The following is an 18,500-nucleotide window of genomic DNA, read 5'->3' as shown; positions in this document are numbered from 1 at the left end:
TTCAAAGTTCTTCCATCACATCAATAAAAGAACTGCAACTTGGAATGCGGAGACAGTGTTGTTAACTGGAGTACAGAAAATATCGGTCAAGTTTGATTCCCTATTAGTCATCGAGAAGTACTGACGAATTCAGTCTTATTTTTTCTCCCCAAAATTAGTTCTTAAAAGAACAAAACATAACCTAAGCACATTATTGAAATGACATTACAAGGTACGCGAGCAGTTAAATTCAACTTAGATTGAATATAAACTGCTCTCTCTATTCTACTACTACTACTAACTACTGCAAGCTAACCGAATAGGATTATTATACCAAATAATTCTATTTGAATACTTAAACCAACAGTGGTGAACAGCGGCCAGCAAGACATAAATACGTTGCTGCGTCAAACGGTTTGCTGAGTGTCCACATCAGTTGGTGCAACCCATCCAATATCAGAACTGACGTCCAGAAAATAAAGCATCACGACCAGGAAAATGCAGCAGAGAAACATAGGAATAGGACCAAAGATCCACAAAAATAGCGGAAATGAAAAGTAAAAGGCACGCAGTCCAAGTGACCAGAAATAGCTGCCTCTATTCACTGTCCTCCCTACGTACTCAGCCGTCAGACAATGTCTTGAAGAATCCAACTTATTGTAGGGCACGTTGATAAGTATGCTAGCATGACTATAATATCTGATTGACTGCACGTTGAACAAAAACGCCACCATGAAACATACCAATATGGAGAAGAACTTAATTGACAAACAAAGCCCGCTTTTGTCCCCGTAAACGTGAAAACTGACTGAACGACCACTGTTTCCGCCGGTCATTAAAACGGCGATGACAGAACTAAGCATAATAGCTGTAGATGCCAAAAGGGTTGACGCCATAATGTTGTTCCTTAACGTTTGTACTGCTAGAATCCCATTCTTGGATGAATCCTGTTACATTCACTAATTATTAGTAACTTAAATAAAACTAGTTCAAAGCACGTATGCATGGTTGTATGTTGCTGGACAAAAGCAACTAGATGGAATCGATGAAAGGGCAAGAAATGAAGATAAATTAACCTCCATCCTAGCAAGAACCCAAAAGCGACGGTTGATGGAGTTGATGCCAATGACTGTTTGAGTTGGGTATTTAAGAATGCGTCGAAGCAGCCAGACGTGATAAGCCATCATGAAAAGCAAGCCCAGCGGTACCAACATATAATCTAGAATTTGTTTCTCCATTTTGAAATAGAGTTTTGATTTGAAGCTTCTATCTCTAAATTAAAGCTCACAAATGTGTAAATATGTATTGGGTAAAAAATGTTGTAAATTCTAATGCTCTCCACTCCGGCTTTAAAGGCAGTGATAGTGAGAGTTTAATGGTGCCTCGTAATCCCAATAATAATTAAAAATATAATTAGCTTAACTTGTACTCTTTTAACTCTTTTTGGTCAAACAAAGGTTAGGTCCAGAAAGCATAAGTGAGTTTAGGGGAAAAAACAAACTAGCATATTCTGGCATCTTTATTTACTGGTCCACCTATAGAGTCATTAAACCAAAACCTAAATCAGCGATTGGGTGTTACTCCCTACATAAGAGAAAGTAAAGATTTATTCAAGTTAATAAGATGTTAGTCAAGTGTTTGCAATAATGGTTGTTGTCGTAAAAAAATTGTAAAAAAATTATCTATTAATATGAAAAATTTGAGTAATCTAATTCAAAGTTCTAAAATATATTTATTAAAAAGTAGGTAATTTTTCTTTCTTTCCTTTTTTATATAAATTTTGTGCTTTTTTTCTTATAATCTTCAATGTTGTCTTAACTGAAATAAAATCATAAACTAAACTACTAAAAAATTTTGGGGCCTAAAGCATAGAATTTATTGGCCTTACCCATTCTTCTACATTTCATGACCCATGAATGCCTCAGATTTTATACTAAGTCCCATGTCAAGTCTCATGTAGAATCCTTGTTTTCAAAACCTTAGCCTTTACTTATTTTATGAGCTGTAAAAATGGATACTTTACCGCCCCAATAGATTTGGAAGTAAATTTAGTAAACACTCTAAAAACCTGTTCATCCAGCAAATCGACTTCCTGAAGACTGAAGTGTAGATTGTTAATGTGCGTCAAGACACTGTCTTGTCAACAATTTGTGTCTAATAGGCAATTGATACCTATTTAATTGGGGTTTAGGTGTTCAATAGGTCACAACTTTAGTCCAGATTTTTGATAAGTTTAAGAGACCGCGATGATCATTTTATTGATTTGTTTTCCAATTATCGGTGCAGAGCCTTTGACTAGATATTCTGTCCTAGATATGTGTATCTTTGAGATTTTGCACACAAGATCAGGAAATGTACTCGAAGCCTTGTGGAGAAGGTTTCATCAGAGAATATGCTTAATGTTATTCCGTCCTTCTCAAATTATTTGCCATGATTTTAAAAACTAGATGTCTCGAAATTAATTGTCAATTTTAGAAATTCAAGACAAAAATAAATATTTTTTGCTATTTTACCCTTACGAGTAATAGCATTTGAAGACTACAAACAGGTAAATATTTATCCACACTGGTCTTTCCACCAAACTAATGCATTTTACCATGGTTAAGTGATTTAATGAAATGAATATATACATTAATTAATCATGATTAAGTGGTAGTTGTAAATATTCAAACACGTGTCATACATCTATTGGTTTGGTGTAAACACCCGATGTGGGCAAGTTTTTACCAAACAAACATCTTAATTATGAGTAGGTGACATATAAATAGAATAAATATTTAATGAAGACAGATTACCCTTCCTAATTAATGTTTTCTTAAAGGTAGGAGCCAATTTTAAAAGGTGACTAGAACCCATGATCTCAACGCAAAATTAGATATTTTATGTACATATTTTTTAAAATTGGTATTTATAATAACTACTGATACTCATGCTCCAAGTAGGTTAAACGGGGAGCCCACTTTGGTAATAGCACTCTTTCGTTATGCACATGTTCGCGTATGTTTATCCGCGCGGGGCCCCGTCCCGTCATATGTTCGTATGTTTACCGTTCGTATGTTAAGTCGTAGTCATATTTGTGGGAAATGGGTAAATTCGTTAATTAATCATGCGATTAAGTGGTAGTTGTAAATATGGCCGATATGGCCCATATGTTTGTATGTATGTGTGTTTGCGATGTACATTCCGCCACTTTTGATTTGATATGATGTGTTTTACGGGCGAACAAACATCTAAAGAATTATGTATTTGTATGACATATAAATAGAATAAATATTTAATGTGTTTCGAGTCCGGATATGTCCTAACATGACAATTAATGTAAGTTTTCTTAAAGGTAGGAGCGCCTACGGAGTTGGGTCGTGACAAAAGTGGTGAAAATAGGGATCGAATCTCCCTTAATATACTTGTTCCTCATTTTTTTAGTTTTGCACCGATGTCGTATTTATAATAAGACTGTAAAAGAAAATCATGCTCCAGGGGTAGGTTAAATGGCCTTGCCCGAGGGGTGTCAAGTTATTCACCGGAAAATCAATAGATAGGTGAAATTTTGATTTTATAAGGTATGTATACTTGACACCTCTTGACACAAGTTGATAGTTTGCACCGATGTAAGGGGTTGCAAAAATGCCCTAAGGTCACATGTTCGAAATAAGAGGATATATCTATATTTTTTGACACCCCTTAATATATAATAACTGGAGATGGAAGGAGTAGTAAGCAAGCAATAATATTCGGTAATTGAATGCATTGTCCCATGCGAGGCAGTATGGTCCAAAATATGGGACTTCTTTGAGGTTGCTCTGGGTAAAGCTAATTAACGTTATGGGATTGTTTCAGTCTTACTAATATTTATTGATGATTCGACAAAGTCAACTGCTAGATTCTAATGACACTTGTTAAGAATTGATTTCAACTAGATTGCCTAGTTGCCTTGGTTGGTGTGTGCTTATGTCACTCCGTTGTCTACTGAAAACGTACAGAATTTTTATAATTGCGTTTTGTTAAATGAAATTGACATCTAGAAATTGACAATGAAGTATGAAGTCCGCACATGGAGTGCATCGGTTTGACCTCAACATGACTAGGTTACTCATGAATAGTGCTGGCAAAATGGATTAAAAACAATAGTATCCCTTCAACCGGTTCAATTAAAAAAGGATTGAATAACTAATTTATCTTAATCGAACCAAATATGATTAACTCTATGGTGGTAATTGCACCCCGTAGTCTATTTGGACACTCTGGTTTAACCTATATATCCAGTTTTCTGAAATATTTAACTCTTCAAGCAAAACTGCGACGTCTTCTTTTTCATTAATAAGTATTACCTTACCAATATTACGACATTGAGAAATTATACTCTCCAGCAAACGAACAATGATTATACTCAATAGCTGGTCAAGTTATTATAGAATCTTTGGCTTATAATGAAAAGATTTGTTATACCAGTTAATTACTAGTTGATTTAAGATGACTAAATTTACCAAAAATTAGAAATTCCAACTATAATTTAAGTGAGGATCTTAAATTCGGCTGTCTGTGCACCCACTTAAAAAATGGATAATTATGTTAGAAATAATTCCTACCTTTTGTGATTTTGTGTAACGCAAAGAATACAAATACGTTACAAGGAGATTAACTTATTTATTCCAAATGCATGAATTCTATACAAACACATTACAATGACATGAAACATATTCATCCAAATGAATTATGTACCATTTGATGTAATTGTCCATTAATTTCATTCATCTCCTACACTTCTGTAAACTCTCCTATTTGCAGACGTGCAACTCTTGTAATCTCTTATATAAGAAGTGACATTGGTGAATATAAAACACACCAAAAACATATTCTTCCTGATCTCTTCTCCTCAAGTTAGTGTTTGGGCAATTCGTTTGGGCAACCTCCAAACTTCCATCCATGAGTGCACGTGTTTGGAAGAGCTATGGAACCTTGAGAAGTGATTGGCCTTAGCGATTTGCATCGGAGTCGGACCGAAATCGCTTTCAAGGCAGTGGTTTGCCACGACACAATGTTTGTGATAATAATTCAGTTACTATTTTTAATTTCAAGTTCAATATCAACATTGTGTTATTTTTCCTAACAATTTGAAAGCGATTTTTACATACAATATTGAACAAATGACTATTTTCTTGAACAAAACTCATCCTGATATGTCAAAGCTCGAGCCTTTGGACTGAAATAATTTTAAATGTTGGTCACAGAAACTTCTGATTTTCTTTGAACAGTTAGAAGTTGATTATGGTTTGTTTAACGAATTTTCTATTGCTGGTTCTAACACTGCTCTTGATGTTGCTGACGTTACCATTGGTTCTAGCACTGCTATGGTAGTTGATGATGATACTAAAAAGAAGTTTGGAAAATATAGCAAAACTATTATAGGGCATTTGCTAAACCATGTGACTAATCCTTTATTTGAATTATTTGTTACTTATAAATCTTCTAAGAAAATATGAGATAGTGTGGAAAAGAAATATGATGCTAACGACACAGGGAAGAAAAGGTATGTTGTTGGGCAGTGGATGTTTGACAATAAGCCAATCATGAAACAGGTTCACAAGTATGAGAGTTTAACTGTTGATGTTCTCAACGAAGGCATGAAGATGTGTGAGATTTTTCAGGCCAATGTTTTACTTGAAAAATTCTCACCATTTTGGAATGATTATAGAAAGGCTGAAGTGGTGAAAACACCCCTAAACTTGGCACGTTTTCGCACTTTAGTCCCTGAAGTATTGACCCTCTTAAAAACACCCCTAATCTTGGCCAACTCAATTTAAATTTACCCCCGTGTTAGGACACCTCAGCAACGTGAATTCACGCGCTATCCACTTGGCATTTTCTTGCTGTGCCATGTGGCAACATAGGGTGAATTTAAATTCAGTTTGCCAATATTAAGGGTGTTTTTAAGTGTGCCAATAGTTTGGGGACTAAAGTAATAATTCGTGCCAAGTTTAGGGGTGTTTTCACCACTTCAGCCTTATAGAAACCAACTGAAACATAAGAAAAAGAATTTAACTCTCTAGGAACTGATCAGTCACATGAGGACTGAGGAAGCAAACAGTCTAAAAAATAAGATGGAAGCTCTTTCTCTTAATTCTTCTAAAGCTAACCTTGTAGGATCTTCTGGTAGCACTGTGAAAGAAAAATTCAAAGGTAAACAGAAAAAAGTACTGAAAAAGGAACACGTGAAGAAGAAGAAGAATCACTTCAATAAGCAGAGAGCTAAATTCAAAAATCAAAGGGACCTTGTTTCGTCTGCGAGAAACTTGGTCACAGGGCTGCCTATTGCTATCTAAGACAAGATCAAAACTCGAAGCAGGAAGGACAAGGTGTTGTCCAAGCTCATCTTGCTGATGGTAATGAAGTGATTTTTGATGTAGTCGTCGAGGCTAACCTGGTGGCTAATAAGACTTCAAGGCGGTTATGTGCCAACAAGAAGTTGTTCCATGACTTTGAAGAGTCCATTGATGGCAAGTGTGTTATATGGGTAACTCCACTACTGCTGGAGTTATGGGCAAAGAAAAAATTCTTCTTAAGTTAACTTTTTGAAAAACATTAGCCCTGGACAATGTTCTGTATGTTCCATCCCTTCGTAGAAATTTAGTTTCTGGAGCACTTCTCAACAAAGGTGCGTTAAACTTATTTTTGAAGCTAATAAAATAATTATTTCTCGTAGAGGAGGCTTTGTTGGGAAGGGATACTTAGTGGGGGTTTATTTGTACTGAACATTGTTCAAGAGATTGCCAATAATGCAAGTGTGTTCAATTTTGCTTATATTGTTGAGTCTATTAATTTGTTTCATGGTAGACTAGGTCATGTTAATATTACTTCTATTAAAAGAATTAGAAAAATTGAGTTAATCCCTGTGATTAAAAAAGATGATTTTTCTTAATGTCTTGTGTGTGCAAAAGCAAAACATGCCAAGAGACTATTTAAATTTGATACTAGTAGGAAGACAGAATTGCTTGAATTAGTACATTCAGACTTAGTTGATTTCAAGAACATTGTTAGTAAGGTGGAAAGAAGTATTACATTACTTTTGTTGACGATTTTTCTAGGTACACTAAGGTATATGTTCTTAATTCTAAAGATAAGGTAACGAAAGCATGTTTTTAAAATTCAAAGCAGAAGTGGAAAATCAATTAGACAAGAAAATCAGAAGACTGAGATCTGATGAGGGCAGTGAATATAGAACTAATACTCTATAGAATTTTTTTTGTGAGAAAAATGATATTATGCATGAGGTTAGTGCTCCTTATACTCCCCAACAAAACGGTATAGCCGAACGAAAAAATCAAACCCTTAGGGAAATGATCAACTGTATGCTTTTAAGCTCGGGTCTATCTAACAACATGTAGAGGGAAGTTGTCTTATCTGTATTCTATATTCTTAATAGAGTCCCTCATAAGAAGTTTGACAAGAGTTCGTATGAGATGTAGAAAGGTTCGTCCCTAACTTGAAATTTCTAAAAGTGTGGGGGTGTTCGGCTAATTAGGTTGGTCTACTAGATTTTAAATATGTAAATGTAGGTTCTAAGACTTTTGACATTGTCTTCGTTGGTTATGCTCAAAATGTGTTGCATATAAGTTATGCCTTTAAATGATTATTCTATTTGTGAATCTAGAGACGTAGAATGTTTTAAGCATGTTTTTCCTTTTAAAAATGATGTGCCTAGTGATGTGAAAAATAATGTTTCTAGATCTACACCTATTAATTATCATGTTGTTTCTTCTTCTAATATTGAGACTATCTTTGGTCCTAATTTTATTACGGCCTTCTTGACTGAGAATTTTGATATTGGTGTTTTAAATGATGAATTAGTGTCTACCTACCTAATAGAAGAAGATCCTAAGACTTATGATGAAACAATGAGGTCAATAGATGCTATGTTTTGGAAAGAGGCCATTAAAAGTGAATTATACTCTATAGTTTCTAATCACACTTGGGACTTGTATGATTTGCCTAAAGGTTGTAATCCCATAAGCAGCAAGTGGATATTTAAGATGAAATTGAGACTTGATGGTAAAAGTGATAAATATAAGGCTAGACTTGTTATTAGGGGTTTTAACCAAAAGAAAGGTGTTGATTACTTTGATACTTATTCTCCTATAACTAAAATGGCAACCATTAGGACTCTTATTGCTTTAGCCGCTATTCATAGTTTAGTGGTAAACCAAATGGATGTTTCTAAATGGTGATTTAGAGGAAGAGATCTGTATGATTCAACCTAAGGGTTTTGTGGCCCCACGACGTAGAAAATGAAGTATGCAATTTGAGAAAGTCTTTATATGGCCTAAAGCAGACACCTAAATAGTGGTATGAAATATTTAATGTCACACTAGTGGATAATGGATTTGTTGTTAATACGTCTAATACCTGCGTTTATTCTAAATAATCGGATCGGATTGTGTGATTATATGTGGATGACATGTTAATCTTTGGCCCTAATGTGAATGTTATTAATGAGACTAAGAATTTTTTATCTTCTAAGTTTGAAATGAAAAATCTTGGAGAAGCAGATGTGATTTTAGGGAGTAAAATCAAAAGTATTGCTAATAGTTTTTCTTTATGTCAGTCTCATTATATTGAAGAGATGTTGAAGAAGTTTGTTAATTTTGATGTAGTTCCAGTAAGAACTTCTTATGATCCTAGCATACACTTGAGAAAGAATAAAAAATTTAGTGTTTCTCAAACTGAATATGCTAAAATAATTGAAAGTGTAATATTTCTAATGAACTATACTCGGCCTGATATAGCTTATGTTGTTAGCGAATTAAGTAGGTATACTCATAACCCCAGTAGTGAACGCTGGAATGCTCTTCATCATTTGCTAAGGTAGTTAAGAGGTACTATGGATTGGTGTTTGCATTTTAAATTTCCTACTGTTTTAGAAGATTTTTGTGATGCAAACTAGGTAACTGACAATGATGAAGTTAGCTCCACTAGTGGCTATGTGCTTACTTTGGGTGCAAATGCTATTTCATGGAAGTCTTCCAAACAGACTTGTATAGCACGTTCTACCATGAAATCTGAATTCATTGCTCTCGAGTTAGCAGGGGAAGAAGCTGAGTGGCTGAGAAACCTTTTGGCAGATATGCCACTGTGGGAAAGAGAAGCTTCACCAGCCTCTTTACATTATAACTCACAGACGGCAATTGGGATTGCTAAGAGTAGTGTTTACAATAGAAAAAGAAGACATATTCGCATCAGACATGATCAGTTAAACAGTTGTTGAAACATGCTGTCATTTCCTTAGAATATGTAAGGTCCAGAAATTTGGCCGGTCCTTTAGTCAAGGTTTTAGCAAGGAAAATAATCCTTGAAATGTCCAGGGGATGAGACAAAAGCCCATTGATTGAGGTAATATGGTGGATACTCGTTTTGGTCAAACGAAGCCATATAGGCCGTCAGTCTACACTATATTTTCTGTCCCTGTGGCGTGTGGTAGTGATTTATAAGGTTAAGCTTATTTTGCTCTTAATGATTCCATAGCTTTAAGGTGGTCTATGTTGAAATAGACTTGATGGAATCACCTATGTGAGAGTAAAAGTGTGATCGCCTTTTATGAAGGACTTGGACCGTCTTTCTAGGTCACTCATGAGACCCAAGGTGTGTACATGACCATAAAAGCACATGTTAGTATCATGGAGGTTGCATAAAATTAAGGATATCATATGTATTATGGGGGTCTCAACTTGTGTCCATTGAGTTCAAGAGTACTTCACTTTGTTGATATTAGTTGTTGCCTCATTTCACTATGTTAATTCAAATTAAAAGATACTAACACTTAAGTACATGTTCCTTCCTTTCTCCAGAATTTGTTCTCTCTTTATCGTAGCATTAGTGGGGGACTGTTGAAATCATTATTTCCCCCCTTTTGTGAGTTTGTGTAACGCAAAAGAAACAGATACATTACAAGGAGATTCATCTATTCATTCGAAATACATGAATTCTATACAAACACGTTACAAGAACATGAAACATATTCATCCAAATGAATTATGTACTATTTGATGTAATGGCCCATTAATTTCATTCATCTCCTACACTTCTGTAACTCTCTATTTAAAGACGTACAACTCTTGTAGTCTCCTACCATATAAAAAGTGACATTGGTGAACATAAAACACACCAAAAGCATATTCTTTATGATCTTTTCTTCTTTAGTTAGTTTCTGGACAATTATTTTGGGCAACCTTCAAATTTCTAGCCACGAGTGCACGTGTTTGGAAGAGTTATGAAACCTTGAGGAGTGACTGGCCTTAACGATTTGCACCAGAGTAGGACCGAAATCGCTTTCAAGGCAGTGGCTTACCACGATACATGTTTTGTGATAATTTAGTTACTATTTTTAATTCCAAGTTCAACATCAATATTGTGTTATTTTTCCTAACAAATTAAACCGTTGAAAATGGGTAAATCCGAGTTCAACATCATTAGCTTTTTCAAAAGTCCTTACATATAGTGATTGACGAATGCAGGATTAAAGTCACAGTCACAGAATTTTCCTTGTATTGCAACTAAAATCACTAAATTATTTTTTGGAATAACAAAATCACTCAACTTTATTTATCCCGAAAGTCATAAACTATTATTTGTAACTCAACTCGTATTAATCATAAAGAATATTTGACTAAATTTTTCTGACTTCCTACTTATTGAATAATAAGGTAGGTGGAATTGAAAAAAGTTAATTACTGTTAACAAAATAACAAATAGAGTATTTGGACCGAATTCTGAAGAGAGTAAAAAAGGTTATAAAGGTCGAAAGTGTGCCCATAGATCCCGCGACCGTAACTTAAGAGTTAAGACTTGGAGCATACTTTTCGCATTCGAGGTTCTCCCATCAATTTACATCAACATTCGGTCCCTTGTTCTCAGTGCAACGTGTGAAATGACTTGGTCAAGATATCGATCTTAGGATACCGACAAAGGAAGGTGGATATTACTTTTACTTCGATTCAAGCGGATTACCATAATCAGTACCTTTAACATAAAAATACATTAACTACAACATTATTAATCGGCGTATAGAAGAGAATAGAGGTGAACCAAGTTTAATTCTCTATCGGGGTGGCTCGGGGGGAGGCTAGTGAAGCATTTGCTTTAGGCCCCTAAAAATTTGAGGCCCTAGTTTTTTTTAATTAATAGTGAATTTTATAATTTTATTTTTGCGCAGATAATATTGTAATTGATATAACAATAAGAAGTCCAAAATATTTAATAAGAAAAACGGTTTACTTTTATAGTAGAAATATTTTAGAGTTTTCAATTAAACAACTCACATCTTCATATAAATAAATGAAATTTTATACAACAAATTGCAAACATATGGTTAACATCTCATTAACTTGGATTAATCCTTAAAAATATAAATACTAGCAATAATATTACCGTGCTAAGTTAAGGACTTTATATTTTAAAAAATATAATACTATAAATAAAAATGGACTTCAGGCGAAAGCGGCCAACCAGCGCCATTATGATGTTCTTACCTTATCTAACCACGCTGACACTAAAAATAACGTGGAAAAAAACACAAGTTTCCTTTTATTGTAGAAATAGAAATTAGAAATGAAATTCATTAAATAGCAGAAATTGGTTGTGTTTTTTGTAGTGCGGAAGGGAAATTAAGACAAACCTGGATCATCGTACGAATCCAGAAGTGATGATTTGTGAATTAATGCCGATGACAGTACGGGAAAGGTGTTTAAGTATGCGATTAAGAAGCCAGATGTGATAAGCAACCTTGAAGATCAGCCTACTGGTACCGACACATAATCCAGAATTTCTTTCTCCATTTGAATGGAGTTTCAATTTTGATGCTGGGACTGTATATCTAAAGGCTCAAAAGTGCAAGGGAGAATGTATTTGGGAAAATTTGCTGGTCTCCATTAATTTTAATATGCTGTAAATTGGTGAAATCTGATTCTACTACTCGAATGCCTTAAATGCAGCAGAAGGAGAGTCTAATTGTGACAAGAGTCCTTCCTCGGGTCGAGTAGTTGAACCGGTGTCTCGTAATTCGTGTAAAAATTAGAATGAAGGAAATATTTTATTGGTAAATTCAAATAATACACTATAATATGAAAAGAGCTAGCAATATATCTGTTTATAATAGTGCAAAATCTAGTTTAGCTAGGAATTAGAAAACCTACTCCTATATTATTTAGGCTAAAAATTCTATTTAGACATAAATTAAATAAATATCAAATTCTAGGCAATTTTGATTTCCTACAACTTTGAATTAATTTTTCAACATAAAATCAACAAAAATGCTATCACTACTCTATTCTTATTGATATTTATTACCATGAGTATTGAATATTGCAAAACAAAAGTCGAATCCATAAGGCAGAGAAATTAAATAAGCATATTCGTGAATATATATATATATATATATTAAGCATGTTGCTAAACTTGGAAGATCGAATACTATGTATCAAACCCCCTAAATCGATTTTTATTGTGTTTAATAGAGAATATTTTGTTCGGGGCAGAAACTATTCTTTAGGTGGATTCGGGGTTCGCTCTTTCATCGCGGCTTAATTAAGAGCTACTCTTTTTTTCCCTCTCAATTGCTGCAAACTTAGCTAAAAGATGGCATAATTAAATTATAATATATATATATATATATATATATATATATATATATATAAAATACAAAAATCGAATAATGTAAGATTGTGTTTAATAGAAATTTAGGGGCCAAAATTGGGGGGGGGGGGGCAAATTTAGGGGTTGCATATGCATTAAACCTTAATTATTTATTATGGTATTATATGTGTGGCACACCAATCTTTAGGGGGTTGTCACTACTCCCATTGTCCTTTTTATTGATATAGTTTTTAGGGAAAAAGACATGATGAAACCACCTGCCCAAAAGAAAAGCCCAGAAAGGTCCCATTTTGGACTTAATACATTGATCGTTCAACCCATACTATTCCTAGGCGCTAGCCGCCCAGCACACACTACAAAAAAAAAAAAAAAAAAAAAACACACACACACACTCTTTTTGTGGCCACTAAAGTTCGCTAAAAGAACAGGACTATTTGTGGCAACTTTTAAAGATTGAAAAGTCATCACTAAAAGGTTCGCTACAAAAGAACAGGACTATTTGTGGCAACTTTAGTCGCCACTAAAGATGAATGAAAGAAATTCATATTGAGCCTTCAAAAAATATCCCAAAATATATATAATATGTGTATAATTAGTAAGTATACATTAAATTGAGCCTTCAAGAAATATCCCAAAACATGTATAATATGTGTATAATTAGTAATTATATATTTATTAAACAGAAATTGTTGATTATACATTTATTATACACAAATTATATAACAATGTTATTTCTATATATATTCTACAATAATGATACAGTTTTTATACGTATGATACATTCTTTCTATACATATACACTAGTGATACATCTTATATATAACAATGATACATTTTCTATACGTATGATACATTTTCTATACATATACAATAGTGATACATATACAAAAATGATATAGTTTATATACATATGCTTGAATTAGTTGAAAATGGCTAGAAATGGAATTATTTAGAAAGACTTAAAAATAACTTTTAAAATTCTTGAGCCACCGGTTCCAATAGTTTCACCCGGTTGGCCATTTATGTCATTTTCTCTAATTTTTATTGATGTAGTTAAACACAACCTTACAATTTTCAAATAAAAGATGCGGAGAAAATATTATAACAGTTCTAATAAAACAATCACTCACTTTTATAAGATTTTTGAAGGTGATCCAAAACAAGATATCAGTAATAATATCAGCAAAATTATTAAAGGAAGTTTCGTGTAGGAAACTGATAAATCACAGTATATGCAATAAATAGCCGCTGTGTGGCACTAACCCGGGTTTGAAAGGAAACCCCCATTTTTGGCTAATAAAGCAAAGTAGTAAATTGAGTAATTGATTATGGTGCGTCTTCATTTTTTGCTTTTCTAAGGAGCCGTTTTGGGCATAATTTAAAATCATGACATGAAATTATGATGATTTGAAGTTAAAGTTTTATTTGAAAATGTAATTTGGATTTCTTAAATTTTATTTTTTCTTACAGACATAAGAACCTCACAAGTTGTGAAAAACATCTAAACTCTCTCAATTCTTATACAATCTTACCAAATGAGCAAGTTATAGTTCATAACAAAATTAATACGCTATTAGAAGGCTTTTCTAAAAAAATACAACATCAATTGATCAAACTTTATTTCAATACAATTAAAAATTGAACATGAGTTGTAGTGTAACTACTCTTTAATATAATCCTCTCACATGGTTGATAAGAGTAAATTTGTTATAAATATACTACCAACTTGTAGATCTTTTAATATTTGATATAAATGATTGGTAAACATGATTGATAAATATATCTACCAACTTATGGATCTATTTTTACAAAATATAAATTTATGGGTCAACTTTTATATTTAAAAAATTTGAAATCATGATTTAGAATCCTAGATCATGCCTTTTTGGATGATTTGGGATTTCATCTTATGAGATGGAATTGCATGTCCAAACGCCTACTTAATGCTCCCATAACATAAACAAGTACTAGCATTAGTTAAAAGGATCTTTGACTAAATTAATCTTATCACAGATAAGTTTCTTGGGCCGAGGGTCTATCGGAAACACGATCTCTATCTCCCAACAGTAAGATCTGCGTACACTCTGTCCTCTCCAAATCCACTTTGTGAAATTTCATTGGATATGTTGTGGTGGTGGTGTAGTTACAACGAGTAATTAACAATTATGCCTTTTTGGAAATAGAATGGGAAGAAGAATAATTATTGCCTTTAAATGGACCTTCTTTTTGTGGCTAAAATGAAGATAGCCAGGTATCCCCTTTTGCCAAAGCTTCGTGAACGTTGCTCTGTTCTCCGATCAAATGTTTGGATGTGAGTTATACTCCACGGGGAACCAAATAGGCGGGAGGGAGTATTGTTGAACTGCGTGCAATATTTTTTTAAAAAAAAAAAAAAAAAAAGTGGCCATGAGATCAATTCCTCCATAATGAAGGATAGACTACAGGGAATACAAATTGCCATTACAATCATGATTCAATACATCCAATATTTTGTACGCCCATATTTTTTTCCATCTCGAGTCTTGAAAGCTGAGAGAGTACTAACAAAGTCCCCGGCAAACCAGTACAAGCTTATTTTGACACAGATATGGTGTTAGGAAACCAGACCCCATTTGTAAAATTACAGTAGGTATGTTGTTATTGTATATTGTGTGTGGGAAGAAAACTTATTACTAATACAAACCACCAAGAACTTTTGTCCATCAAATCTGACTCCCTGAGTTGTACATTGTGCATCCTTCCCCAACTACAAATTGAACCAGTGGCGAAACAGAAAAGCACATTTTTTAGTTGTTAAGAAAACATTAACCACCATATAGAATAAAGTAACTTCATAAAACTAAATAATTATAGTCTCTGCAGCAAGGGAAAGAGCACGTCTCACCATTGTCAGTATACAACCATATAACTAATTCTACCAAACTATATCAAAAGTAATTCTTCCAAAACCAAACAGTTTCAGTCCCAAAAAGGTAGAATTATTCAGTTGTAGACCATCATATAGATCTCATTGTCTAATATATCATGGGTGTTACAAAGGGCTACGAAGGAAGCAATCACGAGCCGAATATTACAGAGGATCGCCAGTGATAGGAGGGCAGCGGGGAAGTATCAACCACGGTGCCTCTTTTGGTGCTTATGGAATGAAAGGACTAGAAGATTATTTCAAACTAGTAAAAATGATTAAGAGATCTTTCTTATTTTGCCTGTATATTTTGCACAAAGAAAGAATACCGCAGGTGTATACATAGCTGGCAAACTTATAGATGTTCTTATAAACGGCTCGTGTTGAACCACATAAACAACTTTTACATCAACTTGGATGTTTAGTGATGAAAATTTTGGCATCTAAAAATGTTGTCCATCACATGCAGGTTAACATCTGCAAAGAGATTACCTCCAGATACTAGCTGGTATTCTAGAAATTTTACGTCAGTGGCCTAAATAATGAGAGAGTGGACACAAAATCAAACAACCATCCAGGGCGAGCGAGCTCTTTAGAGGCATAAAACAGTCATTTCAATTAGCAAAGCATCACAATAAATAGCAAAATAACGCTGCATTGAACCTTAATCTAAATAGAGAACATATGCATATGCTGCTTTTTGAGTGTATATGCAAATGCATTTCATATTAGGAAAAACAACGGCAAAGAATCTTCATAACTTGAGTATTTAATTTTGTGGATCACAACTGGAGTAAAGACTCCCAAATCAATGGATTGGATTGGAACATGAGGGATCAAATGTTCTTGAAAAAAAGTACTTTGGCTATACAGCAGTCGTCAGTCGTGTTAGAAACCTTATACCGGAAGTACCAGAAGCTCACTTCAACTACCCCAATATTTTAGCATACCCTGTTTGCTTGGAGTAAGCTAAAACATACAGAGAAGTAGTGCTAGTGCTGGCAGATCAGTAAAAGAAGGTAAGAAATGACCTCAAAAAATTTAGATCTCTTCAACCATCTAGGTGCATTTCCTATTAGAGTGAACTTCAATTCTCTAACCTTGGCTGTTAGACCTAGAAATATCTACAGAGGAAGGACGAATAAATGTCTTTGAAATCAAGTAGCATCAGTAGCAAAAATCAGGCAAGATTGATTGGAACTAAAAATTAGAGTGAGCAGGAATGAAAATACTGTTCTCTTTTTCTATAATTATGAAGGAGTGAAAATACTATGTAACTAATCAGCAAGGATAAACAAAGCAATCAGGAATAAAGGAATCAAGGGACTATGTACTTGTAAATCAATTATTCTATATTCCAGGATCAAATGTTTTGCAAATTCAACTCTGTATTCAGCACTTGCAATTTAGGCATTCTTCATTATAAATCCTGGAATTACAAAGTCGAAGGAGTACAAATGACAGGACTATGTAACTAATTAGAAAAAGAATGAGGGGACAATGTATGTTTCTTTGAAATGAAATATCATTTATGCCAGGTATCAATTGCTTCACAGTTGAACCATGCATTTTAAGAAAACAAGCATACAGCAAAAACTACCAGTTAGACACCCAGATAAAGCAGGAGAGTCGGGTATCTTGACGGCCCATTTATAATAGTCTAAACATGATGATGGTATTTTTCATAACTTACACCTTATATGGGACGAAGGAGTACTCAAATTAAGTATTATATTCCAATTCTCCACAAGAATTGTTATTAAAAGGCACAGAACATTACACGGTAGTCAAGCAGTTCAATGCAACTTGGATTGAATTTAAACTGCTCTCTCGAAAATCTGAACATCAACCTGTCTGTTGAGTCTCCACATCAGTTGGTGCAATCCACCCAAAATCTGAACTACCGTCGAGGAAATAAAGCATAAAAACCAGGAAAATGCAGCAAAGGAACATAGGAATAGGTCCAAAGATCCACAAAAATAACGGAAACGAAAAATAAAACGCACGCAATCCAAGTGACCAGAAATAGCTGCCTCTATTCACTGTTCTCCCTACATACGCCGCTGTCACACAATGTCTCGAAGAATCCAATTTCTTGTAGGGCACGTTTATGAGTATGCTAGCGTGACTGTAATACCTGATTGACTGCACATTAAACAAAAACGCCACCATAAAACATACCAATATAGAGAAGAACTTAATCGACAGGCAAAGCTCGCTTTTGTCTCCGTAAACATGAAAACCGATAGAACGGCCCTTGCTTCCGCCGGTCATTAAAACGGCGATGAGAGAACTGAGCATAATCGCCGTAGACGCCAAAAGTGTTGACGCCATTATGTTGTTCCTTAATGTCTGTACAGCTAGAACTCCATTTTTCGAGGGGTCCTGTATCCATTCATAGATTATTAATCAAAGTAGTTGGTAGCTGGTGCAACGAGTTCTAATTAAACACGTATACATGGTTGCATGCAACAATTATTTCTGAGGCAAAAAATTAAATAGATTACAACCTCAATCTGTATTTACTTGAATGATACTATAAATCTTCATCGAACTGCTTGTTTTCTTATAATTGAACAAAAGCGAGTTGGATTCCGTACCAAAAATAGAAATTAGCTACGTAATAGCAGAAATTGGCTTTGTTTTTTTTTGTAGTGGAAAGGAAAATTAAGACAAACCTCCATCATAGCGCGAACCCAAAAGTGACGATTGATGGAATTGATGCCGATGACAGTTCGGGAAGGGTGTTTAAGGATGCGATGAAGAAGCCATACATGATAAACAACCATGAAGACGAGGCCTACTGGTACCAACACGTAATCCAAAACTTGTTTCTCCATTTTAATTGAGTTTCAATTTTGAAGCTAGGACTCTATCTAAATGCTCAAAATACAAAAATGAATGTATTGGGGTGAATTGGCTTGGTCTCCACTAATTTTAATGTTCTTGTAAATTAGTGTAATCTGATTCTACT

At 34.2% G+C, this 18,500-nt stretch overlaps 2 protein-coding genes across 3 annotated transcripts; both read right to left on the bottom strand.

The window, feature by feature from the left end:
- Window position 1: 1 nt before the first annotated feature.
- Window positions 2-1,300, bottom strand: LOC132056305 (uncharacterized). Its single transcript, XM_059448441.1, has 2 exons — window positions 1,056-1,300; window positions 2-926 (listed from the first exon to the last, which is right to left on the bottom strand). The coding sequence occupies exons 1-2, from the start codon at window positions 1,215-1,217 to the stop codon at window positions 387-389; spliced, it is 702 nt and encodes a 233-aa protein (XP_059304424.1). The 5' UTR covers window positions 1,218-1,300; the 3' UTR covers window positions 2-386.
- A 13,709-nt stretch (window positions 1,301-15,009) lies between these two features.
- On the bottom strand, window positions 15,010-18,500 carry LOC132056303 (uncharacterized). Of its 2 annotated transcripts, XM_059448433.1 has the most exons (3): window positions 18,205-18,500; window positions 17,708-17,911; window positions 15,010-15,367 (listed from the first exon to the last, which is right to left on the bottom strand). In XM_059448433.1, the coding sequence occupies exons 1-3, from the start codon at window positions 18,364-18,366 to the stop codon at window positions 15,242-15,244; spliced, it is 492 nt and encodes a 163-aa protein (XP_059304416.1). In that variant the 5' UTR covers window positions 18,367-18,500; the 3' UTR covers window positions 15,010-15,241. The 2 variants fall into 2 exon arrangements, with proteins under 2 accessions (XP_059304416.1, XP_059304415.1); XM_059448432.1 differs by lacking the exon at window positions 15,010-15,367 and having other exon boundaries at window positions 15,384-17,911.

Source organism: Lycium ferocissimum, chromosome 5 (genome assembly GCF_029784015.1).
Source record: "Lycium ferocissimum isolate CSIRO_LF1 chromosome 5, AGI_CSIRO_Lferr_CH_V1, whole genome shotgun sequence".
NCBI lineage: Eukaryota > Viridiplantae > Streptophyta > Magnoliopsida > Solanales > Solanaceae > Lycium > Lycium ferocissimum.
The sequence above is the reverse complement of the archived record's forward strand: the minus strand, read 5'-3'. Positions and strand labels throughout refer to the sequence as shown.